This window comes from Rhinatrema bivittatum, chromosome 2 (genome assembly GCF_901001135.1).
Source record: "Rhinatrema bivittatum chromosome 2, aRhiBiv1.1, whole genome shotgun sequence".
Taxonomy (NCBI): domain Eukaryota; kingdom Metazoa; phylum Chordata; class Amphibia; order Gymnophiona; family Rhinatrematidae; genus Rhinatrema; species Rhinatrema bivittatum.
The window spans coordinates 376,584,308-376,612,160 of record NC_042616.1 but is presented as its reverse complement, the minus strand read 5'-3'; the positions used below and the strand labels follow the sequence as shown (position 1 = coordinate 376,612,160).

At 44.6% G+C, this 27,853-nt stretch overlaps 1 protein-coding gene across 1 annotated transcript in view; it reads left to right on the top strand.

The window, feature by feature from the left end:
* SLC39A6 (solute carrier family 39 member 6) overlaps positions 1-27,853 on the top strand; it is a 188,601-nt gene that overhangs the window by 14,649 nt on the left and 146,099 nt on the right. The window contains 2 exon segments of the mRNA XM_029589979.1: positions 9,560-9,743; positions 16,107-16,276. Of these exon segments, the coding sequence (XP_029445839.1) occupies positions 9,560-9,743; positions 16,107-16,276 (354 nt within the window).

Below are 27,853 nucleotides of genomic sequence, written 5' to 3'. Positions count from 1 at the left end.
CGATTCTCTCTTACGGTCTGGCCATTGAGAGGGCTCGCTTGAGGAAGAGCAGATACTCGGCTGTAATGGACACCTTACACCGAGCAAACAAGTTCTCCACATCTCTAACATACATAAGGATTTGGAGAATATTCGAAGCCTGGTGCGAGGACCACGACATCATACCACGCTTAGTCAAAATTCATGTTATCTTGGAATTCCTACAGAACGGATTGTCCCTCAACTCCATCAAGGTACAGGTAGCCACATTGTCATGCTACGGAACAGAGAGCGACAGCATAGCCTCTCACCCGGATGTTTCCCGCTTCCTGAAAGGAGTCAAGCACATCCGACCCACCCCTAAAGTGGCCTGTACCCCTTTGGAACCTTAACCTTGATCCTAGATTTCTTAGTAGGAGCTTCCTTCAGACGTCTCCGTGGCTCAGATTTCTCTCTGACTATTAACATTGAAGACAGCCTTCCTGCTGGCAGTTTGTTCAGCCCCATCGTATATCTGAGTTACAAGCACAGTCCCTGGTGAGAGCGTTCCTCAGACTCACCACCGGGAACCATCCAGTACGTACAGTTCCGTCGTTTCCTCCCCAAAGTGGTGTCGCTCCATCGCCAATGAGCATAAGAATTGGAAGAGGCTCGAAGTCTCTACTCACATCGGCAGACTCCCTATCCAGATACCTGGAAAAGTCAGATCCCGTACGAAAACAACGGACCACACTGTCGTCCTTCACAGCGGGAAGAGGCAAGGGGAAGCGGGTCTCGCGATGCAACCATAGCCCACTGGATCAAAGAAGTCATCAAGGCGGCCCCACGTAGAAGCAGGCAAGCCGCTGCCTCTACAAGTCAAGGCCCATTCTGCTAGCTAGATGCCCAGGCGGTTCCTGGGTGGAAACCAGATGTGTCACCCACCAAGATCTGCAGGGCGGCGACATGGTCCTCTACCACACCTTCTCCAGGTTTTACGCCTGGATGTCAGGCTCGGGAGGACACAGCATTCGCAAGGGCAGTACTAAGTGGGTCACGGCCAGCCTCCCACCCGGTTCGGGAGTAGCTTTTATACCTCCCATTGGTCCTGAGTCCATCTGCTACACGCTAGGAAATGGAGAAATTACCTACCTGATAATTTCATTTTCCTTAGTGTAGACAGATGGACTCGGCATCCCACCCACGGCTGCCGTTACTCATGGAATTCTCAGGGGACATCCCCGGGAGCGAGTGATTCAAGGGTAAGCCATGCTTTCCTTCATCTAGGACACCCATCCTACCGGGTGTCGACGTTTCCTGGTTGAGGGCACTGGCGGTCTCCAGCTATAGCCAATTCAACCAATTCGAATTAATCAAGTTATAAGTTAATCAAGTTATGAAGTTATTCAATTTAGTCAGTCACATGTATATCCACAATGCTTTTCGAGGAGAATACTGAAGAGCTGCACTTCCTGCAGGGGTATATGTACTAGGGCTGACATCAGATTGAAATCTGATCCGTCTCCAACTGCTATCAGGAGTACACTATACCCATTGGTCCTGAGTCCATCTGTCTATACTAAGGAAAACGAAATTATTAGGTAAGTAATTTCTCCAGTTTCTGGGGTTGATGGTGACCACTTTGGACATTGTCCCCAGTGAGTAGTCACACTTGCAGCCTCTTCATCGCGTGTTGCTCTTCCAGTGGCATCTGCAGTCTCAGGAGCGCATAGTGTGGTTTCTCTTGCTCCTGAGGATGAAAGTTCAGTTGCAATGGTGACTACAAGCGGATCATCTCAGGAAGAGATTTCCCTGGAGGCACTGCTCTGCTTGGTTCTCATATCTAATGCGAACTGTCTGAGTTATGGGACTCGCTATCAGGAGTTGGAAGCGTGCAGTCTGGCTGGCATGTTTATGCTTCTCTGAATGGCTGGAAATTCTGGTCACAGTACTGTCAGACAATGCGTAGACAGTGGTCTGCATCAAGCCTATAGATGGCCCAGAACCCTTTCAACTCCTGTTAGTGTGGTGGAGTTGTCTGATATTGCGAAAGTACTGTGATTCTTTAGTCAGTGGTCCAAGATTCAGGCATGGCCATGGAGTAGGCTAGTATAAACTTTTCCACCAGGAACATAGGTACGCATCATCTCTCTCAAGATTGCTAGCCATACCAAAGCTGGTTGCTGCTGATTGGCTCTGGAGGCTATGTTTGCTGATCTGCAGAGGCTGCCAGTGGACCGTTTTCTCAGCCTGTGGTTCATGAGCTATCGGTTGCTTCAGGGACCCATGCTAATTCAAGTTTTGAGTCTCTTTTGTTTTATAGTTTGGCCATTGAGAGAGTTCAGTTGCTGAAGTGTGGTAATCTTCTATGGTGATTTCCACATTGCTCCAGGCCACAAAGGGATCTCTCTGGCTTCTTTTAGAGTCAGAGATTTACGGGGCCTGGTGTAGGGACTGAGGTCCTCAAGCTCTCAAGAAGAAATTCCTTACTCTTGGAATTTTTGCCGGAAGATTTTCCTACAGGTTTGGTATTTACCACCCTGAAGGTTTAGGTAGCAACTCTCACTTGTTATAGTGGGCGTGTCTTCGGTGGACCATTATCTTCTTATCCAGAGGTGTCTCTGTTCTTGACTGGAGTTAAACATTTTCAACCTTCCGTGCAGCTACTGGTGCCACTGCAGACCTTCATAAGGTCTTGACTGTTTTTGGTGAGTTCCACCTTTCATCCACTGTGTGGGCATTACTTGCAGCTACTGGCTTTGAAGTAGGTTTTTCTTGTGGCAATCTGTTCAGTACGTTGGGTTTCTGGGCTGCGATATCTTTTTTGCATGAGCTGTCTTTGTGCTTACCTCTGGAGTCTGTGTAACTTGAGGCTATGCCTGCCTGCTTGCCGTAAGTGGTTTGGAACTTTCACTTGATTCGCTCTATTCCCCTGCCCACACTGGAGAGGGTTCATGAGGAGAGTGGGTCTTGTCTTTTTGCATGCATTGGATGTCAAGTGGCATCAGATGAGATGAGTTGAGATACTTGAAGATCCCTGTATAAAGGGGATACAGCAATACGGACAGCTATAGCCCAGATGCTGAAGTTTTCTTCTCTAGGTTAGAGCACCTTCGGTGGTATCGTTTGTGGAGAGTTGGTTATTCTCTCCTGACAAGATTTCCCGAGCAACGATGTAATCTTCCTTACGCACATTCCCAAGCATTATCACTTGGACATTCGGCCTCTGAAGGGCTCAGACTTTAAGAACATAAGAAAATGCCATACTGGGTCAGACCAAGGGTCCATCAAGCCCAGCATCCTGTTTCCAACAGTGGCCAATCCAGGCCATAAGAACCTGGCAAGTACCCAAAAACTAAGTCTATTCTATGTTACCATTGCTAATGGCAGTGGCTATTCTCTAAGTGAACTTAATATCAGGTAATGGACTTCTCCTCCAAGAACTTATCCAATCCTTTTTTAAACACAGCTATACTAACTGCACGAACCACATTCTCTGGCAACAAATTCCAGAGTTTAATTGTGCGTTGAGTAAAAAAGAACTTTCTCCGATTAGTTTTAAATGTGCCCCATGCTAACTTCATAGAGTGCCCCCCTAGTCTTTCTACTATCCGAAAGAGTAAATAACCGATTCACATCTACCCGTTCTAGACCTCTCATGATTTTAAACACCTCTATCATATCCCCCCTCAGTCGTCTCTTCTCCAAGCTGAAAAGTCCTAACCTCTTTAGTCTTTCCTCATAGGGGAGTTGTTCCATTCCCCTTATCATTTTGGTAGCCCTTCTCTGTACCTTCTCCATCGCAATTACATCTTTTTTGAGATGCGGCGACCAGAATTGTACACAGTATTCAAGGTGCGGTCTCACCATGGAGCGATACAGAGGCATTATGACATTTTCCGTTTTATTCACCATTCCCTTTCTAATAATTCCCAACATTCTGTTTGCTTTTTTGACTGCCGCAGCACACTGAACTGACGATTTCAATGTGTTATCCACTATGACACCTAGATCTCTTTCTTGGGTTGTAGCACCTAATATGGAACCCAACATTCTGTAATTATAGCATGGGTTATTTTTCCCTATATGCATCACCTTGCACTTATCCACATTAAATTTCATCTGCCATTTGGATGCCCAATTTTCCAGTCTCACAAGGTCTTCCTGCAATTTATCACAATCTGCTTGTGATTTAACTACTCTGAACAATTTTGTGTCATCTGCAAATTTGATTATCTCACTCGTCGTATTTCTTTCCAGATCATTTATAAATATATTGAACAGTAAGGGTCCCAATACAGATCCCTGAGGTACTCCACTGTCCACTCCCTTCCATTGAGAAAATTGCCCATTTAATCCTACTCACTGTTTCCTGTCTTTTAGCCAGTTTGCAATCCACGAAAGGACATCGCCACCTATCCCATGACTTTTTACTTTTCCTAGAAGCCTCTCATGAGGAACTTTGTCAAACGCCTTCTGAAAATCCAAGTATACTATATCTACCGGTTCACCTTTATCCACATGTTTATTAACTCCTTCAAAAAAGTGAAGCAGATTTGTGCTGACTGCACCGCTGGCAGCTTCCCGTCCTGTTCGTGAGTAGATTTGTCATAAATTCTGTTATATGCTATGCTAAACTCAGTTAAATTCTATGTTAAATACTATATCTGTAACTAGATTCGACCTTCTACACCTTCCTGCGCTTTCTGTTATCCTAGTTTCATGACCCTGTAATTTAACCTTCTTTCTAATATTATATTACCCCTGTTCTATGTGAACAAATATAAGTTTACATGAATGTCGATATAAAAAAAGATTTAAATAAATAAATAGATTTGGTATCCCACTGGTGTGGAATAGCCTTTCTAAGTACAGAGGAAGAAGAAATTATTACTTACCTGATAATTTCCTTTCCTCTAAGAGGGCAAGCTAATCCACAACCCACCTTCGACTGCCTATTTGCTTTTAACTTCTCCCTTCTTGAGGGCAATACAAACTGTTGTTCTGTTCATTCCTTAAAGGACTGGTAAGTCACATGACCGATCCCTGAGATTAGTGCATGTTAATGCTTTTGTCTGAGTTTTGGCTTCATGATTGGGTGAAAACATGACTGGTTCACTGTTAATAATCATGTTCTTAAATAACCAATTTGTCCACAGTTTGGCTTTTCCAGAGAATACTGGCAAGCTGATGGGGCTATATGTCTGTGACATAAGCTTTTGCTCCATCTACTGGTAGAGCTGCATAACCCACTGGTGTAGATTGACCTGCCCTCCTTAAGAGTAAAGGAAATTATCAGGTAAGCAGTAATTTCTCCATTCATGTCTAATATTTATGTAAAAGGCTGGGGGGCCTGGTACCCCTTGCCGCTGTTAACATGGTGGTGGTAGTGGCATTGTGTCCCTTTTCTAGGGTTGTTGAGGGGGGGGGGGGGCGCATCTTGGGGACTGTTGCTTTGTGGCAACAAATTTTTTAAATCCTGCTGTACAATTGGTTATCTGAGCACTGGCAGGCTTTTTTTCCTGGTGGCTGCATTAGGCACCACTCTTGGCAGTCTGGTGCAGGCGGGTGAAACGGGACATTATTTCCTTCCCTCCCTTCCAGTTTGTTATATTCAAAGTGCTGTTTCTGTTCTGAGGCATGATGTTGCAGTTGGGGGGGGCGGAAACTAGAGTCCAAGTTTTATTTTATTTATTAGCTTTATATATCGACATTCGTGGGTACATCATGCCGGTTTACAATATAACTGAAGGAGGAAATTACAAAAAACAGGGTGGGGGGAGTGGGAGCAGATAGGGAGAGAGAAGGGGCGAGAGAAGAGAGGGAAAAACAGGAAGAGGAGAAAAGGAACAGTACCTGATGGAAAACAGAAGAACATAATAAGTAGTATTGCAAATTATACACTCAATAAGGGACTGTGTATAACTCCATGAAGTTAGCATGGGGCACATTTAAAACTAATCGGAGAAAGTTCTTTTTTACTCAACGCACAATTAAACTCTGGAATTTGTTGCCAGAGGATGTGGTTAGTGCAGTTAGTATAGCTATGTTTAAAAAAGGATTGGATAAGTTCTTGGAGAAGTCCATTACCTGCTATTAAGTTCACCTAGAGAATAGCCACTGCCATTAGCAGTGGTAACATGGAATAGACTTCGTTTTTGGGTACTTGCCAGGTTCTTGTAGCCTGGATTGGCCACTGTTGGAAGCAGGATGCTGGGCTTGATGGACCCTTGGTTTGAACCAGTATGGCATTTTCTTATGTTCCTTTTAGAATTAAAGTTTTAGAATTCTACAGTGAGTTAAGTTGACCTCCAGGCTGACAAGGGCGAGGGGCTCGTGTAACTGCGGGGATTGTTACATGAGGCAGCTTGAAGGGCAGTGGGGGTTGCTGCTCAGGCTGCAAGTACTCCCTCGCTGGGATGTGGCTGGGTGAGGACCAGTAGGCAGCGAGGAGCTGTCGGGGGTGGGACTGAGGCCTTTCACAAGTGAAGGTCATCTAAATGTGCCATTGGGTTTCGGGTTATGTTTAATAATAAATTGTGGCCTTTTGTAAATCCATTAATTGTGTGTGGTGTTTTCTTGTTGGTAGGGGGTGAGGGGAGCATGCTGTGTGTACCCAGGGCCGGCGGAAGCACTAGGCGGTCGCCTAGGGCGCCAGCTTCCCGGGGGCGGCACTGCCCCGGTAAAATTAAGAGCCACGCTCAGCCGCTGCCCCAGTAAAATGAAAAGAGCTGCATTAAGCCGCCGCCCCCCCCCCCGATAAAAATAAAAGAGCCACCTGATCTCACTCATGCATACACACACACACAGGCTTCCCACTCCCAAGTTCTCTTTCAGATATACAGGCTTCTCCCTCCCATGCTGTGTCTCACACACACCCAGGTTTCTCACTCTCATGCTCACTCTCTTCACATGCACAGGCTTCTCATTCCCATAATCACTTTCTCTCTGTTACGCACACACCAGTCTCTCTCATTTCCATGCTCACTCTCCACGTGCACAGGCTTCTCATTCCCTGAATCACATTCACACACACCAGTCTTTTTCTCTCACACACACAGTCACCTTACCAAGCAGTCTCTCTCTCTCATGCATGCACACTCACCCAGGTTTCTCACTCCTACAACTCCAGGCTTCTTACGCTCATGCTTTCCCACATACCCAGACTTCTCACTTCCATGCTTTTTCTCTCACACACACACACACATCAGTCACCTCCCTGACTAATGTCTCACACTCTCACATACACATCAGTCATCTCCCTGAGCAATCACTTTCATTGTCTCTCACATACACACACACACACATCAGCTCTCTGACCAGTCAATCACACACAGGCTGGCTAGCTGCTTCTCACTCTCTCTCTTACTCACTTCCTCCCCCCCCCCCCCCCCCCCCCCCCCCCCGAGCACAAATGGGAGCTGCAGCAGCCCCTGCAGGCCAAGAAAGAAGAATCCCATCGGCCGCGGGAGGCTCATGCTGCTGACTCCTTTCTCGATTACCGGCTGCTTCAATTGCTCGGGGACCAACGCTGCAGCCGACGCGGCACGGCTCTTTCTCCTTCCCGCGCATCGCTCCGTGTATCACTTCCTGTTCCAGGTCACGGGAGGGGGGGTGCAGGCGCGGGAAGAAGAAAAGGCCAGCCGCGGGTGCCACAGCTTCTAACACCGCTGCCGTTACCACTGGGCTTGAACGTGCTGACAGCCCAGCGGCAGCGGCAGAGACCGGGAGCGCGCACCGCGGACCGGCAAAAAACTTCCACGGCCCGGTCCCAACCAGTGGTTGAGGACCCCTGAAAAAAGACCACGAAAGGCGGAACTGTGACATACCGTATTTTTCGCTCCATAAGACACACCTAGGATTCAGAGGGGGAAAAAAATTTGTGCTAAACCGGCTCTGTGTCTGGGCGTCTTATGGAGCAAATTAGGAGAGTGCATAGCTTTTTTTTTTTCCTCCCCATTTTGTTTTCGGGTCTGGGGAGGGCCATTTCGGTCCACTCCCCACATCAGAAAACTTTTCTTTCTCTGGGAACCCCTCCCCCCCCAAAAAAACCCCATCCCAACCCTTTAAATTAACAACCCCCACCCTCCTGACCCCCCCAAGACCTGCCGACTTAATTTACTACAACCCCCCACCCTCCTGACCCCCCCAAGACCTGCCGACTTAATTTACTACAACCCCCCACCCTCCTGACCCCCCCAAGACCTGCCGACTTAATTTACTGCAACCCCCCACCCTCCTGACCCCCCCAAGACCTGCCAAACGTCCCTGGTGGTCCAGCTGGGGTCCAGGAGCGGTCCGGAAACGATTTCCTGGGCGTGGGCCGTCGGCTGCCAGTAAACAAAATGGCGCCAACGGCCCTTTGCCCTCAATATGTCACTGGGACAGACTGCTGCTATTGGTCGGTCTCAGTGACATAGTGAGGGCAAAGGGCCGTCGGCGCCATTTTGTTTACTGGCAGCCGACGGCCCACGCCCAGGAGATCGTTTCCGGACCGCTCCTGGACCCCAGCTGGACCACCAGGGACGTTTGGCAGGTCTTGGGGGGGTCAGGAGGGTGGGGGGGTTGTTAGATTTTTATTTTTTTTTTTAATATTCGCTCCATAAGACGCACATACATTTTCCCCCCACTTTTGGGGGGAAAAAAGAGCGTCTTATGGAGCGAAAAATACGGTATGTTTGCCCAGCACCGGCCAATCGGACAGCGTGCCTTCGCTCTAGTCACTCCCTCCCCCCCCACCGGACGCTGTAAAAAAAAAAAAAAAAACAAAACAGTTCATTCTCCGGCGAGGGAGCGGAGAAGGGAAGGCAGCGTGCCTCATTCCCCGTCTGCTCTCAGCAGTGGGCGGGCCGGTCACAGACCGTAGGCGGGCCGGATTCAGCCCACGGGCCGCCCCTTGCCCATGTCTGCTCTAGACCTTTCTTTCTAGCAATCTTTGCTTCCAAGTTTACCACCCTTGTTGAATGTAACTTTGTTCTTCCTGTTTTACCTACGGTTTTGGTTACAGTTCCCCCTTTCGATGTAAACCGGTCTGATATGGTCCCAACCATGAAGGTCGGTATAGAAAAGTGTTAAATAAGTATTGTTCACTTTATAAATAAACATTTGATATTCTGCCTTGTTTTAAGAATGACTTTGTGGTTACAACAAATTTAAATCAGTTACAATAAATTAATAAAAAATCATTTACAATCATACTAAATCAAATTTACTGTTGGTGGCATTGCAAGATTTTTCTTCTTTATCCTGGAACAAAGAACATAAAGGTAGGGAATTTGTACAGACCAGGCTGAAAATGAGAATTGTGTGTATTTGATTGGTTGTAGAAGCATAATTTGGATGAGGGAGAGAAAGATTGAGTCATTCCTTAGAGCTAGTAGTACCTATAGTAGGACCAAGGATCTGTTGGAAGGAAGCTTGAATATAGAACATATGCAAGAGTAGATGTACTTTGGAGTAACATTCTTCAAAACAATTTCTAAGGAAGCGCTCAAATATAAAATACCCTCTTAAACTTCCCCACAAAATAGAATTTTTCTATTTACTGTATATCTTTAAACTATTTATACTCTTAACCTTTTTTTCCTTTTGATTTCCACAGTGTTTGAATGCATCTCGACTGTTACTCTCCCATGGAATGAATCAGCAGGTGCTCATGACCGAAATAGATTTCGGTTACATTTGCCCAGCTATTGTTAACCAGATTGATAGTAGGTCCTGTCTGATACATGCATCTGAAGAGAAGATGACCGAAGGCCCTCAGAAAACATATTCTGTGCATATAGGTAAATTTAATGAAAGGCTTTTTTCAATGTATGTCTGTTTTTAACTAAAGAATTATGTACAATATTGGATAGCCATTGGCTTGTGATACATTTTTTTAAATTTATATTTTATATTAATCTTCATTTTATTGTGATTTATGTGACACTGTCTCCTTGGTACATAATAAAGGTCATCATTAAGATAATATAGAAAATAGAAAGTCATAAGTAAAATTTAACATTTTTTTTTCTAGTTCAACAGGCTCCTAATGCCCTTTGTGCTTGTAGCACTTGATTAATGTGTATATTGATAGTTGACCCCTGATACTCTTTAGGGTATTCAATATACAGCTTGACCCATGGAAAAGTAGCCCACCTCCAATACCAGTGCATTGGAGGCAGGCTACTTTTCCATGAGCCACCCTGTATAATTTTTTTCCTTAGTACAAAATGGGCAAAATTCCTTTTATATTAAGTCCATAGTCCTTCCCCCCCCCCCCTTCTGAAAGCTTTAATATGCTTTATTTCTTATTCTTGTATGCAGTTAAAAAGAGGTGTATTTGACTTGGTCAGTTCTAGTTGAGGATTCATACTGAGAAGTGCTTCATTTGTGACTTAATAGTTCTTTGTTGGACTCTCTTCATTCTTGCTCCCATTTACTTGTTATGGCATTGCCAGTATCCAGTCCAAACACACCTGAAAATGGTACTTTTAAAGCACAGACAACAATTCCAAAGTGGTACATAGAAATGTTGAATAAGGTAGAAGCTTAGTAGTGAAATCATTGAGAGTGTAGATGAAAGTTTGAAATATCAGAAGTTCAGGCAAGGATAATTATAATAGAGCATTCCTTGAAGGTGATATTTCCCTGCTCTTTCAATTTTCCAATTTATTTTTCTTTTAAGAGGTTGATGTATTCCTTTAGTACAGCACATAACCAGGATTATGACATGGCAACTGTTAACTTGATGATTCTCTACGAAGCAAATTTCTAAAAATCAGAGGAGACAACACTTTCTTCGAGATAGTGAGAGGGTCATAGTCTGTGATTTCTTTCTGAATGGTGTCCTTTGTTCTGTCTGCTTATTTGTCAATAACATGAAACTTTGTATACGAAGGTATAATGTCACCCTAATCTCAGATCAAGTTTATGGTTTTCTTACAGGACAAGCAGGATGGTAGTCCTCACATATGGGTAACATCAAGATGGAGCCAATCACGGAATACTTTTGTCAAAGTTTCTAGAACTTTGACACCTACTGGGCGTGCCCAGCATGGCACTAACTCTGCATCCAGCAGGGGTCTCCCTTCAGTCTCTTTTTTTATTCTGCGCAGCAATAGCCATGTGGATTTTTGGAGCTCTTCACAGTTCCTGACAGGAATTTTTTCCTCAGAAAAATTTTCTTTACAAACTTGCAAAGGTTTATACCCCCAAGGGTCTCCCTTCTCTGCCGTCAAGTGTTGAGTCGTACGGTAAGTTTACCTCGTTTTTTGGTCTGTTCCTGGCAGGGAGCACTGTGGGCCTTGGCACAGACTGCGGCTGGCCTAAATTTTTCGACGGCTACGATGGCAAAGGGTTTTCGTCTGTGCCCTGACTGTCCGAGAGCTATGTCAATCACGGACCCTCATCTGGTCTGTGTGTTATGTCTCGGATCGTCACACGACGTGGAGACATGTAACAATTGTGCCCAAATGACCCCGAAGGGTCGTAGGGCACGACTCCAAAAAATGGTGCTTTTATTTCAGCGTCCGTCTCTACGGGCAGCATCGACGCCATCCCCCGGCGAAGCATCGACTTTGCTCCGAGGCAGAAGACTCCCGATTGGTGTCTGTCTTCGGCGTCTCCTTAATCGATGCCGGAGTCGGGTAAAATGGAGCACCGGGAGAAGCACCGACAGAAGCATCAGAGACCGGTGCCTTCAACTTCCGCAACACTGATGGCGTCTTTGAACGAGCCACCGACGAAGAAGTCCCGGGCCGAGAAGCGTCCCTTGCCCTCGAAGCTGGATGCACAGAGGTGTCCCTCACCTTCAGTGGGCGTGGTCACTGAGATTCCACCGGGACCGCCCACCATGCCTCCCACTCCGGACCAACTCATCTCGGAGCACCAACCCGGCGCTCCGAGATGAGTTGCACCGGATGGTGCAAGAGGCAGTGGTCCAGGCTGTCCAAGGCCTCCCGGACCACAGACGCCAGCATCGGTGCCTGTGCCGGAACCGGCACCGATCCCACCGATGCTGCTTCCTCTCCTGGATAAACTGGATTTGCTCATCGGTGCCCTACCAGGAGCACCGAGAAAATCACCATTATCCGTGGCTCCATCGACGCCCATCCCACTTTCATTGGGAGAAGAGGATGCATTGAGGCCGGAGCTTGTTCCCGGGGCCTTCGGGAGTCCCCGCTCCGAGGCCACCGGTGAAGTCCCTGATGCCATCGATGCCATTGTGTCCGATACTGGTCCTCAATTTCTCGATGCCAAGGCCAGGTCTATCGATGCCGGCACTGATACCTTCGATGCCAAGACCTCCTCCGGCCGGAGGAGTTCCAGGTTTTCCAATAAGACCACCGATGGATGCAGGGGATCAACCTTTATGATCCACGGACAGACTATTCCTCTGAATCCCAGGACTCAACTTAGGTCCTGTTGGAGCAGTCTCCTCCGGATGAGAGATGCAAGTCTCCGCCAGAAGATCTCTCCTTTATTAGCTTTATCAAGGAGATGGCGGAGACTATTCCATTCACACTGCAGACGGAGGAGGATTCCAGGAATAAAATGCTGGAAGTACTTCAGTTCCTGGATCCTCCAAAAGAAATCATGTCCGTCCCAGTCCATCAAGTTCTACAGGATTTGATGCAGCAAAACTGGGAGCATTCTGGAACGGTTCCTCCAGTGAACGGTAAGACGGACGCTATCTACCTAGTCCAGCCTTCCCCGGGTTTCCAGAAGACGCAATTAGCTCATCATTCGGTGGTGGTGGAGTCCACCCAGAAAGAGGGCCAGGCGTCCAAAGCCCCATTCCTCGGCTCCGCCTGGGAAGGAACAGAAGTTTTTCGATGCCTTAGGCCGCAGGGTTTTTCACGGGGCCATGCTCATCTTGCGTATTGCGTCATATCAGTTATATATCTGATACAGAACACCCGAAACCTATTTAAACAACTACAGGAGTTTGGTGAGTCCCTTCCAGAGCAGCTTCAAGAACAGCTGAATTCCATCGTTAAAAAGGGATTCGACGCTGGAAAACGTGAGGTCCAATCAGCGTATGATGTCTTCGATATGGCCTCCCGATTATCAGTGGCTGGCATTAGCGCTCGCTGTTGGGCTTGGCTGGTGTCCTCAGATTTCTGACCAGAAGTGCAGGATCGTTTGGCTGACCTCCCATGCACAGGGGATAACCTGTTTGGTGAAAAAATACAAGAGATGGTGGCCCAATTAAAGGACCACAATGAAACACTCCGTCAACTGTCGGCCGCTCACGCTGAATTTTCGGCTCCCTCCAAGTGCCCGTTCAGACGTGAAGCTAGACGAGCAACATACAAAGCCCAGAAATATTACCCACCAGAGACTCTGGCTCGCCCATCCGGGCCCTTCCAGAAGTCTGCACCACGCCAGCCACAGGCTCAGAAATCTCAACCTCCTGCCCAGCCTACTCCTGTGGTGGGATTTTGACTTCCAACTCCAGAGCAAAGTTCATCCCCTTCTGCCCAATCTGTCTGTGGGCGGCCGGCTATGCCACTTCTTCACCATGTGGCTAAATATCACCACAGATCGGTGGGTACAGTCGGTTGTAGCTCAAGGCTACCATCTAAACTTCCTCTCTGTCCCGTCGGCCACGCCACCTCGGCCGGGGTGGACTTCCTCCGACCACTATCATCAGCTGCAGGAGGAAATAACTTCCCTCCTGCAAGCAAATGCCATAGAACCAGTTCCTCTTTCCCAGAGAGGATGCGGCTTCTACTACCAATACTTTTTAATCCCAAAAAAGACGGGATGCATTCACCCAATATTAGACCTTCAGGCCCTAAACAAACATCTCAAAGAGAAGTTTTGGATGGTAACCTTGGGCTCCTTACTTACTCTTCTTCAACAGGGGATTGGCTTTGCTCTCTCGACCTACAAGACGCGTACATGCACATCGCATTTATCCCGTCTCACAGAAAATACTTCCGCTTCCTTGCTGGAGATCAATATTTCCAGTACAGGGTCCTTCCTTTCGGCCTCGCGTCAGCCCCTCGGGTCTTCACGAAATGCCTGACGGTAGTAGCCGCATACTTAAGGCTGGGCACTCATGTCTATCCTTACCTGGACGACTGGTTGCTGAGAACTCGGTCATCGGACGGAGTTTTTCACAGTGGTAATGAAGTGTATCATTTCAATTGGGTAGCAGATTGCATTTTCTTCTGTTATGCCCTGACAAGACTGATCTTATAGGCCTCTAGGCCTATCATGTTAGGACCATGGTAGAATCATTTGCTAATCAAAAGTCAACCTCCCTTGAGGAAATTTGCAATGCTGCAACTTGGAGTTAAGTCTAAATGTTCACCTTCCATTGGGATGCTAAGTCTGTATTGTTTGTCCTTCATAGCATTTTTGAGATGTTGAGTTCAACCATCTCCCTTCGAGGATCTTTCTTTGTTTTGAGTTATTTTCCTTTGGGTACTTTATTGGGGAATAAAGGTGTTTCTCTATTCAAAATGTTTCATGTATTGTAGATTCTTGTTATATGCTCCCCCCCCCCCCCCCCCCCCTTTTTTAAATTGAAGATTAACCTTAACTGTTTAATTCCAGCAGTGTGGTAGTATGTACTATATATAGTATTATAAAGGTATACCAATAACAGGTTTAAATACAAAGTAACAATTCCCTGATTAAAAGCAGTAAATTATAAAGACGATTCTGACTGCAGGCTTGAAGTAGATACTCATTAGGCGCTCAAAAAGCTTTGAGCAATTGTAAATAGGGGCTGCAACGAGCGTCAAAGATTGTCTATACTCTATACTATGTATTGTTCTTTTTTAATCAGAGAATATCTGATACCATTCAGTTTGCATTTGTCCCTCCCAATGCAGCTTTGTGAAACATGGTTCCATGTCGGGGGACTGAATTGTTTGAAATCCATTTATTATTGAACAGTTGTTCAACCTGTGCAATGTAGGGATTTTGCTTCAATAGATTGATATTTGTAAAGGATATTCTCTGATTATAAGGACATTTACAATTCATTAATGAGATGCCTTCATCTCTTTGAAGTCTCCTAAATTTCTTGTTATGCAACCACATTTAAAGTTAACGCAACACAGGATTATATTTTTTGATTCCTTACATGTGTGTGTGTTGTGTACTGGTCCACCGTTTTTTTGTGTGGTTTTTGTTGTACTTGGTGCCATTTGCAGTCACATGACCCAGTTGTGTGACAAGTGAACTGCTGTAGTCAGAGAAATACTTATTGTAGGTAATAAATATGCCTAGACAACTTGTTTCATTGAATAGCTACCCTTGCAGCAGTTAAGTTTTTAAGGTCTGGTTCCTTTTGCTTTGTAGTTCCTTCTCTTCACCTTTTTCCTCTCATGCATTTGGAGCAGTGCTGGTATCCTGGTGCCATGGACCTTCGTTCACAGCTACCCAAGGCTTTTATTCCCTATTTTAATAGACCCACAGTACCATTTTAACATGCCTATTTGTGCCAATAATTTAATTACATAAGTTTACTTTTACTGTAATAGCGGATAAGTATTTGGCTATTGCCATTGGTCCGAAGAAAACAAATAGTCCTAGTTGTGGAATATGTGATTTTCATGCTGTTTTCACATCTTTTTAAACTTTATGCCAATATAAAGAAAATTATTAATAGATACTTTGGAATGCATTTTTCTTTCAGCATTTTCATCTGCTCCTTTGGGCTTTCTTCTCAGCTCCTCCTAGGCAACAGTTGCACGAGACTGCAGCTGCCAAGATGTTATCTGCCTTTTCTAACGCTCTGTATAGCCCAGCCGTTAGTGACAGTCCTATGGCTGAAAGTCATAGACCTCGATTCCCTCAATAAACTGGCACAAATAGCACACAAGTTGAACCAAGCTAATAGATGTCACTGTTATTGCTGTTTTGGCAGTATACCTGACCACTTTAAGAAAAAATTTGGCTTAGGAATTAAACTCTGAACTCCTGCTTGGCAGTGCTAGGAGTGTTTAAAAAAAAACAAAAAAACGTGATTATGCATTTTATTATTCACTAACTATTGAATCAGAATATTAAGCAATGATCTTGAGTTACTCCCAGATGCTGTAATTATTTAGAATTGATGCTCTCAGTGCTTACAATTTCAAAATGCCTAGAAACTGGAAGGGTTTTGCAAACAATATTATGCATCTTTCTTTTTCTCATTGCAGCTTGGATTGGTGGTGTCGTAGCCATTTCTATCATCAGTTTCCTGTCTCTGTTGGGTATTATCTTTGTACGTATGATGAATCGTGTGTTTTTCAAGTTTCTGCAAAGTTTTCTTGTGGCATTGGCAGTGGGGGCCCTTAGCGGGGATGCGTTTTTGCATCTCCTCCCACATGTAAGTGAATTTTTTTTTCCAGTTGATTTATTCATCTTTCTCTCTAATATACAGAGTACAATTCTAACTTTTTTCTTTAGTGTGCATGCAAATTTGTTCAAGAACTTGTTAGACTGTATGTAAATACTAATTTTTGTGCATTCTTGGTGTTTGTGGTTGGAAATACTTAAGCGTATATTGACAGTTATTTTCTACATCTGATAATTCCATTAGCTATAATTTTTTTGTGTATCCACATTTGAAGCCATACTTTGTACTGTATTTCAAAAGTACATGGCACACGTGAATTAGACTACCAGTTAAACATGTTGCTGTTGTTTAATTTAAGAATTTAGCATGCGTTCCTCTTCAACCAGCCAGACCAGTCCAGATAAGTAGCTTTACACTCCCCTACCAGCAGATGAAGGCAGAGAACAGGCTTGTGGCATCAGCCCCTATAAGGTCCTGTGCTCGTAAGATCAAAAGATATGCCATACTGGATCAGCCAAGGGTCCACCATGCCCAGCATACTGTTTCCAACAGTGGCCAGTCCAAGTCACAAGAACCTGGCAAGTATCCAAATATTAAATAGATCCCATGCAACTAATGCCGGCAACAAGCAGTGGCTATTCCCTATTGATTAGTAGCAATTTATTGACTTCTTCTCCAGGAACTTATCCAAAACTTTTTTTAAACCCAGCTGCACTAGCTCCATTAACCACATTCTTTGGCAAGGAATTCCAGAGCTTAATTGTGCATTGAATGAAAAATAATTTTCTCCCAGGACAAACAGGATGATAGCCCTCACATATGGGTGATGTCACTGGACGGAGCCCTATCACGGAAAATATTTCTTTCAATGTTACTAGAAAGCTTTGACTGGCACGCTGAGTGCACTGAGCATGCCCAGCATGCTATGATCCCTGTGTCCACAGGGGTCTCCCTTCAGTCACTTTTTTTTTTTTTTCTGCGATGCAGTTTGCCTCGCATTCAGGAACTCTGTGAGATTTCTCACAACTTTTCCTCACGGAAACCCTTTGAGTTTTTACTTCACAAATAATTTTTCCCTACACAGGTTTCCCTTCGCATACATTTCATTGACGCTCAGTGAGTACTCTGCCCTGTTTTTTCGGTCGGTTCCTGTCACCTCACTAACAGTTTCCCCGAGTTACCAACTGAATTGCGGCTTTCTGTCTCCCTATGTTTATCATCCTCTGTCAGCCCCACGATGCCTGCGAGTGTCCTTCCTGCGATCCTCCACCGGGTTATCGGGGCTAGAGGGATAGGGACGACCACAGGTCCCGTTGCCTCGATGCCACCGATGTTCCCATCGATTCCCTCTGTGCCCCCGTCGATGCCATCCATGCCCGCATCGATTCCGTCCGATACTCCCAAAACACATAAAATCAATGCCCTCGACTAAACAAAACGCTTCATACTTCGGGTTCTTAACCAAAGCCCCGTGTAATTCTTGGGCGATTAAACAGTGCCAGGAGCAGTGAAGGCACGGTGACAGTCCGTCACCAATCGCCATCCGAGACATCGAGGACATCTATCTCGGCGCTGGGGAATGACCGGGCTGAGCACCGTGGGAATAGTCACCGGCACTGTGACCATCCGCCACCACTATCCAAGACATCTGTGGCATCTTACTCGGTGCTGGGGAAAGACCGGCCGAGAACCGAGGGAAACATCGCTACTGCCATGGTAAACAACGTCGCCGATGCCATTCTGGACATCTATTGCTGTTCCTCGGTGCTGGAGAATGACCTGGCCGAGCTCAGAGGGAAACAGCCATCACAGACGTGGTTCCACGTTCGGTTCTGGCACTGATTCCGCACCGGCATCAATATCCATTGTGCCAGTTGCAAAGTGAGCCTGGGTACATGAGTCCTGTACTCCTCTGCACCCGAGGCGCTCCCCACCAACAACGGTGCCGGGTACTGAGCCATCACAAAGTAATGTGGAAGCACCAGTAATGCCTAGCCTGTCTACTCTGTAGCTGCGCTACCATACCAGCTGACAGAGTGGAGCCGGACGTCTACGTCCCTCAGGCTGTCCTCATTGCCTTGCAATTCCAGCTATGTGATATATGCTTTATTTTGCAATTGTCCTAAAGTATATATTGGAAGAACAACTCGAAATATGAAAACAAGATTAAATGAGCACAAATCCCGGTTACATACCCAGACTTTAACGGCTCCGATAGTATCTCACTGTGTCCAATATGAGCATTCATTCACACAAATAAAGTGGACTATTATAGATCAAGTGTTGACAACCTCACGTGGTGGTGACCATAAACACTTGTTGGACTTAAGGAAAGCCTATTGGATTTTCACTTTGGGCACACAGTCTCCTAGGGGGATTAAACGAGGAATTAGAATGGAACACCCTTATTTAGTATCGCAATATAAAATCAGGTTCCAGATAGTATTCTTCTATTAATGGTGATTATATTTCTATATGTCATGTTTGTGCCAGAGACAATGAAACGATAGTGTACATCTTGAGGGCAATCCCATGTATATTACGTGATGTCCACAACGCATTTCAGGATTGGTTAAATTTGGAGTAGTGGTACGGATAAGACTCACGCCCACCTGGACATTTAAATCAAAATGGCGACCATATTGATGGCGGCTTAAGGATTGAGGAAACGCCGAACATTACCAACCACCGAATTAAAACATCTGTTCCCCTGGCGAAGAATCAAGGATTCGAAACAAGGCCCTGTTGGGACATCTATACGGACACTGATAAACAAATACACATTCAGATAAGTTGAAGGGAAGTCATCCCTTACAATGGCATCTTGTTAATATGTGAGAAAATTATGTGTCGGCGTTTTTGGGAACAGTTCGGCATCTCGTGAAGAATATTCTATATAAAAACCCAATTTGGGGTACATATAGCCCTAAAAAGAGTTTTTATTTCACAATACTCACTATAAATTTACACACGCTACAAAACAAAAAAAATAATTTACGGGTTGGAGTAGGTCGGTTTATGATTAAATTGCTATACACTGCTGGATGCAGTGGTATAATGAAATTGTATGAAACCTTCCTCTTCTTTCCTAACAATTTTTTGTGGTGAAAATTCAGCTCTCCAATTCTCCGAGAGATTTAGAATTAATTAATTGTTTGGAGACAGTCTCCCTTTTGAAGATGTTTAGAGAACAATAACATGATTTACTAGAGGTGATATCTTGTCTATTTGTTTATGGTAATTATATCCTTCGAAAAGATATTTGTGCATTGTTCTTGTGGTCCCGAAATCTACTAGCACTGGAGCCATCGCTATTCGCACCATTGTGGCACCGCCTCATTGCAATACCTACCAACGACAGCCTAAGTCATCGCTGCTGACTTGTCCTTCTATGCCTCCACCACGAAGGGCAGTGAGTACTCTACTCTAATCCCACTTCAGCAACGATCCCATCGAGACCTGGTCACTAAAACGGACCAGATGTTTTCGGAAGGTTCTAGGTCGTGTTACCTTACAAGAACCATATTGGTGTCACATATTGCTATTACCAGCTATGTTTGACACAACACCAAGGGAACCTCTCTACCAGCAACTTGGGATTGCTTCGAGATGTCCTCCCGTTGCCAGCAACAGGACTTCATACTCGATAATACTCTGGCTTCTGGATCCTGATTATGGCCAGAAGTCCTAGATACACTAGCTGATCTGCCATGCACAACATCCAGCAGACAGTGCCTCAATTGCAAACCCACCTCGAGACCTGGCGACAGCTCTCTACGTTTTCATGGACAGCAGAGAGTGATGCGGGAAGGACTTTTACCGCTTACGCTCCCGCATGAACCCAACTGATATCCAGATTACACCAGCTCCGCCAGTTGGGCAGGCTCCTGGATTTTTCAACCTTGCCAGACATTAGAGCGGCCATCCCACTGAGAACCAGGGCTCGGAGTTCCGTTCCCCGGACTCAACAGGGTGGGGGATTTAATCCCGCTATTCCTTTCAACAGAAAGCAGGCGATCTCCGCCCATCCTGGACCTCAGAAATCTCAACAATTTTCTTCAGAAGGGAATGGTCAGAATGGTGTCTCTAGTCACCGTGCTTCCCTTACTACAATAAGTGGGTTGCCTCTCTCCTATGGTCTTTCTATGCACTTCATAGTGAGTCAACAACATTCCAATAGCAAGATCTGTCGTTCGCACTAGCTTCGACAACTTATGTATTTCACCAAATGCCTAGCAGTGACTGCTGTTTCTCTACGGAGCAAAACAGCATTCACGCTTTTCATTCTATGGACGACTGCCTAATAAGAGTCAATTCAAGCAAGGAGCTCTAAATTCTCCAAGACCCATTATGAATCTTCTCAATTTGGCTGGGATTTCTGATCAACTACCATAAATCCCATATGGAGTAGTTCTGGGCTCTACATTCGCAAAGGACTTCCTGCCCAACAACCGCGCAGACATCCTCTTAAATTCTTCACATCTCTGCGCACGTGCAGCATAGCCTCAGCCTTTCGATTCTTTCATTGCTGAGCCACAGGGTTTTTCACTATCCATGTCACTCCTATGGCCAGACAAGCCATGAGTAAGATTTCAGTGGATTTTCAAATTTCAGGGGCTCTAAGCCATTCAACTGCTTTTTTTCCCTGATCCTTATAACCGATCCAGTACCAAATCCTCAGATTCCTGGAATGTCCTTCCGGAGGAAGTGGTGAAGACCAGAACTGTGAAGGACTTCAAAGGGGCGTGGGATAAACACTGTGGATCCATAAAGTCTAGAGGATGTGAATGAAGAGCGGGTGGCTCGCGGGAATGACGGCTACTACCTAGAGATAAATACCCTTTTTCGGTAAACATACACACTGTTAATGCGACTCCAACATTGCTCTAAGCTTCAACAGCAAGAGGAAATGTGGAAAAAAAGGATTTGCATTCATAAAAAAGCAGGGAGTAGCTTGCTTTACGGCGGTTACTACCCCAAACCAAATAAGCCTGATACTTCACTTTCAATGCATATCCAGCGTAGCTCTCTGCTTCAACGGCAGGGGAGAAAGTCTGATACTTCACGCATATCCCCGCATAGCTCTCTGCTTCAATGGCAGGGGAGAAAGTCTGATACTTCATGCATATCCAGCATAGCTCTCTGCTTCAAAGGCAGGGGAGAGAGTCTGATACTTCACGCATATCCATTATGTAAACTTCTGACAGATCTTAAATTAACATATTATATTTATGCTTATGATGTTCAGATTCTTTTGCCAATAAATTCTAATCTTACTAACTCACTAAATCTTTGTAACTCCTATCTCAACTCAATACAATTACTAACACAATTATCCCTTAACCTTAATCATAATAAAAGAGAGATACTTTACAATTCTAATAAATCCTCCCCTGATTTTAACTCCCATCTTTAATAATAACATTTTATTTAATGTAAGAGACCTTGGAATCACTTTGGATTCAGAATTCAGTTTTAAACACATTAACATCATCATTAAGGAAGGTTTTTACAAGCTTCAAATCTTAAAAATGATCAAACCTCTACTTCACCATCATGATTTTCGTATTGCATTGCAAGCCCTACTTTTCTCCAAATTAGACTATTGTAACTCTATTCTCCTTGGATTACCTGCATCTACCATTACTCCACTCCAGCTATTGCAAAATGCGGCAGCATGTCTACTTAGTAACATCAAAAAATCAGATCTTATTATTCCACTACTCAAAGGATCTTCACTGGTTACCAATTTTTTTTTTACAGAGTACAATACAAGACCCTAACACTCATTCATAAAGCATTGTATAATAATAAATCTGATTGGATGGATTCATCACTTCTTTTTCAAACATCAAGAAGATCTTTACGATCCACAAATACGGGTCTATTTGTAACCCCATCTCCTAAAATATCCCGTCTTATTTCAACAAGACAACGTGCTTTCTCAATCGCAGGCCCGATATTATGGAATTCCCTTCCAATCGAATTAAGACTTGAGTCTTCTTCAACAACATTTAAGAGAGAATTAAAAACTTTGCTTTTCCTAAAAGCTTATTCAACATAACAATGATATCCTAATCTCAATTATTTTATTTTTCCTCCTTTTTCTATCATTTTTAATTCTTAATCACTTTGTATATTTTCGTTCAACTTTACACATTATATTTCTCTTTCATTTTGTTTTATTATATGTGAACCAATATGATGACTGATGTTGAATATCGGTATACAAAAAAGTAATAAATTAAAATAAATATCCAGCATTACTCTCTGCTTCAACGGCAGGAGGGAATGAAGAAAAGGGGATCTATTCAGACAACAACCAAGGACTGAATTACATAGTCTGGGTAAACAAATAAGCATGGGTGTAGCTTGCTTATTGCGGTGGTTAATACCCCTAACTAATTAAGCTATTTCACTTAGATGCAGTTCCAACACTGCTCTCTACATTAATGGTGGGGGTGGAAGGGAAATAGAACCAAAAGGTTACTAAGTATGAGAAAAAAAGTGTGAACGCTTGCTGGGCAGACTGGATGGGCCGTTTGGTCTTCTGCCGTCATTTCTATGTTTCTTGGCCATGGTCGCGTTCAACTAGGGTTGGAGAGCTTGAATCCACATCCTTCCAACCCAAGTTGCGACTATTCTGCTCCATGAAGAGTCTCAGATCAACTTCCTGGAGCTTCCAGCCATGCGTTATGCCCTTTATGCCGACCCTAGGTTCCCCCGTGACTGAGTGGTCCTCCGTACTCACCCCTATATTCTTCTTAAGGTAGACGCTCACTTTACTCAAAATATATTCTGCCCACTTTTTCCCAAGGGTGAGAGTGTTTTCCACACCTTGGACTGTAAGCATGTACTTGCATTTTATCTAGACCGCACTGCTCTCCATGTACAATACCCCCAAATCTTTCCTCCTTTGACAAAGACAAGCTGCGAGTTCAAGTGGGCAAGCAAACTCTCTCCAACTGACTAGCAGACTGTATTGAATTCTGCTATGAATAAGCAGGCCTTCCTCTCCAGGGGTGGGTGAAGGCACATTCTGTAACGGCCATAACATCGGTACCACACTAATGCTCAGTACCAATTGCCGACATTTCCTAGGCTGCGACTTGTAGCTCTCTTCACACATTCACAACCCCTTACTGCTTAGATATTGAAGTCTGTCAAGACTCTGCCTTTGGCCAACCTGTCTTGAAAAGCTTTCTTCCACTATAATCCCCAACTTCTTCCACAACCACTTGCTGTGATGTCAGGCTGCTGCATCATTGCCACTAGCACCCCAATTATTGTGCCTCCACAAGAGTTGTCTGCTATTGGCCTGTTGTAATACAAGTCAGCCTGTAGCTTGCTAATCACCCATATGTGAGGACTACCATCCTGCTTGTCCTGGGAAAAAGAAAGAGTTGCTTACCTGTAACAGGTGTTCTCTCAGGACAGCAGGATGTAGTCCTCACGAAACCCACCCGCCACCCCACGGAGTTGGGTCCGCTAACGTTTATTTTATTTTTCGTTTGCACTTTTTGCTACCAAGGAGACTGAAGGGAGACCCCTGTAGACACAGAAATCATAGCATGCTGGGCATGCTCAGTGCACTCGCTGTGCCAGTCAAAGCTTTCTAGAAACTTTGACAGCCACATGACACTGAGATGAATATTTCAATGTAATATCAACTATGACGCCCAGATATTTTCCTTGAGTGGTAACTCCTAATATTGAACCTAACGTTGTGTAACTACAGCATAGGTTATTTTTCCCTATATGCATCACCTTGCACTTGTCCACATTATATTTCATCTGCCCTATAGATGTCCAGTCTGCAAGGTCCTCCTGCAATTTTTCACAATTCGCTTGTGATTTAACTACTCTGAATTATTTTGTTATCTGCAAATTTGATCTCCTCACTCATCGCATCCCTTTCCAGATCATTTATAAATACATTGAAAAGCACCAGTCCAAGTACAGATCCCTGAGGCACTCCACTATTTACCTTTTTCCACTGTGAAAAAGGACTATGTTTCTGTTTTGACAGTGGAAACTGAAAAGTTTCATGTCTTTCAACCTTGCAATCCACAAAAGGACATCACCTGCTATCCCATGATGTTTTAGTGTTCATAGAAGCCTCTCATGAGGGACTTTGTCAAATGCCTTCTGAAAATCCAAATACACCATATCTACTGGTTCACCTTTATCTATATGTTTATTAACCCCTTCAAAAAAAGTAGCAGAGTTGTAAGGAAAGACTTCTCTTGGAAAATCTATGCTGGCTATGTCCCATTAAATCATGTCTGTCTATATTTTCTGTGATTTTTATTCTTTATAATAGTTTCCACGATTTTTCCTGGCACTGAAGTCAGGCTCAGCAGTCTATAGTTTTCTGGAACACCTCTGGAACCCTTTTTATATATATCGGGATTACATTGGCCACCTTCAGGTACAATGAATGATTTTAATGATAGGTTACAAATTTTAATTAATAGATCTAAAATTTTGTTTTTGAGTTCTTTCAGAACCCTGGTGTGTATGCCATCCAGTCCAGATGATTTGCTACTCTTCAGTTTGTCAATCTGGCCTACTTCATCTTCCAGGTTCCCCATGATTTGGGTCAGTTCATCTGAATCGTCACCCTTGAAAACTGTCTCCAGAACGGGTATCTTCCCAGGATCCTCAACGCTAAACACTGAAGCAAAGAATTAATTGTCTTTCCTCGATGGCCTTAGCTTCTCTAAGTGCCCCTTTAATCCCTCGATCATCTAATGGTCCAACAGACTCCCCTGCAGGCTTCCTGCTTCAGATATATTTTATTCATTTTTTATTTAGAGTTTTTGTCTCTCTTGCCAACTTTTTAAAATTTTCTCAGTCTGTCTTATCAATGTTTTATATTTGCTTGCCAGTGCTTATGCTTTTTCCTACTTTCTTCAGATGGATCCTTCTTCCAATTTTTGAAGGAAGATCTTTTGGCTAAAATAGTCTTTCACTTCACCTTTTAACCATGCCAGCAATTGTCTGGCCTTCCTTCCACCTTTCTTAATGTGGGAAATACATCTGGGCTGCGCTTCTAAGATAATTTTTAACTATGTTATACCTGTTTTACACTCTTAACCTTTGTAGCTGCACCTTTTAGTTTTTTTCTAACTATTTTTCTCATTTTATCAAAGTTTCCCTCTTGAAAATTTAGGGCTAGAGCCGTGAATTTACTTATTGTCCTCCATCCAGTCATTAGTTCAAATTCAATCATTATGGTCACTGTTGGCAAGCGGCCCACACCACCATTAACTCTTTCACCAAATCCATTTAGATCTAAAATAACTCCTTCTCTCATCTGCTCCTGAACCAGTTGCTCTATAAAACTGTCATTTATTCCATCCAGGAACTTTATCCTGTCCTGATGTCACATTTATCTAATCAATATTGGATAATTGAAATCTCCCATTCTCCAAGGACAAGCAGGATGGTAGTCCTCACACATGGGTGACATCATCAGATGGAGCCCAGCACGGAAAACTTTTGTCAAAGTTTCTAGAAACTTTGAATGGCACACTGAGCATGCCCTGCATGCTGCTAACCACGGGTCCACGTAGGGTCCCTCTTTAGTCTCGGCCTTTCCGCAAAGCTCTCGCCTCGCAGTTGTGGAACTCGTGCTTGTTTCTTTGCTTTTTTGCAGTTTTTTCATTGCCAGCATCGGGTCCCTTTGCTTTTCTCTGGGTTTCTCCCTACGGTCTCGGTAAGTTTCTCAGGTTCTCACGGTCGATCAAAGACAGTGCCCCCCCCTGGCTGCCGGCCATTGACCGCATGCCACGTTCTTTTTGCTATGGCATTGTCCGGCTTTCGCTGATGCCCCCGGACTATGTCCATCACAGACCCCCACGAGGTCTGTGTTCTCTGCCTGGGGGCATCACATGATGTCAGTGGTTGTGATCTCTGTGCCCATCTTGTCCAAGGGCCATTGGGCATGCTTGGACAAGATGGCGAAGCTGTTCAGCCCTAAACATTCGGATCAGTCATCTGCGTCTGGGACTTCTACCCTGCTAGCAAAGGAAGCCCCGGCCTCAACCCCCTCGGGGTCGCCTCCACTGCTGGTCTCGAGGTGGGAGCGGGAGACCAAGCGCGTTCAATGTCTTCCTGTTCTAGGTTGGGCTTTTCTCCATCACCATCGGTTCTAGGTAAAGACCGAGGTGAGCATCTGGAGAAAACATCGCCACCACTCATCTTCCTCCAAGTTGGACCATGGGCATACATTGACTGCATCAGTGCCTCCCCCAAAGCGGTCTCATGTGGAGGAAGTGACTCCCGGTCCTTCCAAGGACTCTCAGCCTCCATCGACACCGGTGGAGAGTTCGGTGTCTCCCTGTGACTTGGGAGTCACTCCGATTCTGCTGCTGCCGCCTCCTCAACCTGTTTTTATCCTCTTCAGTTTTGGGGAGGAGTTGGAGAGGCCCTGGCGGTCGGCTGAGCCCCACAGGGCATAGAGCCTCTGGTTCCACCAGGACCAAAACCGCCATAGGAGCCCGCTCCAGTGGTGCTTGCGCATCTTCTAGAGTGGTTGGATTTACTGCTTGGTGTCTTGTCGACGCAGCTGGCCGAAGGGAGTATCGCTGCTGCTGCCACCAGTTCCCATTCCGGTGATTGATTCCTCAGATGAGGAAGGGCCGTCGGGACCCTTTTTAGTGTGACCTCTTCATTTAAATATTGAATCATGCACCCAGGAGAGGTGACTGGGTGCGAATTAGGAAAATGGGTGCTCAACACTGAGCGCCTGTTTTCTACACACAATTATTGCATCCGCCCCCAAGTGAGAGCTATAGCCTATTTTGTTGCTCACGTTCGTGAAGTGATTGCTGATTTTTTTAGTAATAAATTGGATAACATCCAGAACATTGTAATACCATTTGTTGAACCACTTAGTTCTGTGATATCTTTCCCTTCTGAGATTTAGAAATAGTTTCATACTAGTTCATTGGAAGAACTTAACAATATAGTTGGCTCGTGAAGATGTGTGCCAAATTAATAATTTTCTTGTTGAAGGATGTGTCTAGATTACTAAAGAAAGCTACTATTAGACCTCTTACAAAAGATCCTAAAAGAAATCTGCCTTTGTAATTACTAGCATTCTGTATCTAACCTTCCAACCTTAGCAAAATTTTGGAGAAGTATGTTTTATTACAGCTAGAGTAATACTTGAGAAGCAAAAATGTACTCTGTTGATCAGTTTGGGTTTCATAAAGCACATAATACGGAATTAATGCTTCTTTCTTTGTTTGATACTCTGTTAGAGTGTTTAGATTTTGGAGAAACTGGGATTTTAGTACAACTTAATGTATTTGTAGCTTTTGACAGTGATAGTCGAGACATTCTTATTGCTCGGTTGCAGGCTATTGGCATTGATGGACAAGTGTTAGTTTGATTTATATCTCTCTTACAGGACAGATGGGTCATGTTAGGTATAGATTGTTCATCTTGATAGCCTCTGAAAGTAGGACCGATCCTTGTGGAGCACCTTCTGAAATTTTGTTTAATTTCTGCTTAGCCCCTTTAGGCACAAGACTACAACAAATGAGTGTTTGCTATTATATATATGCTGATGGACCAAATGTACATTCCAAGGGTGAC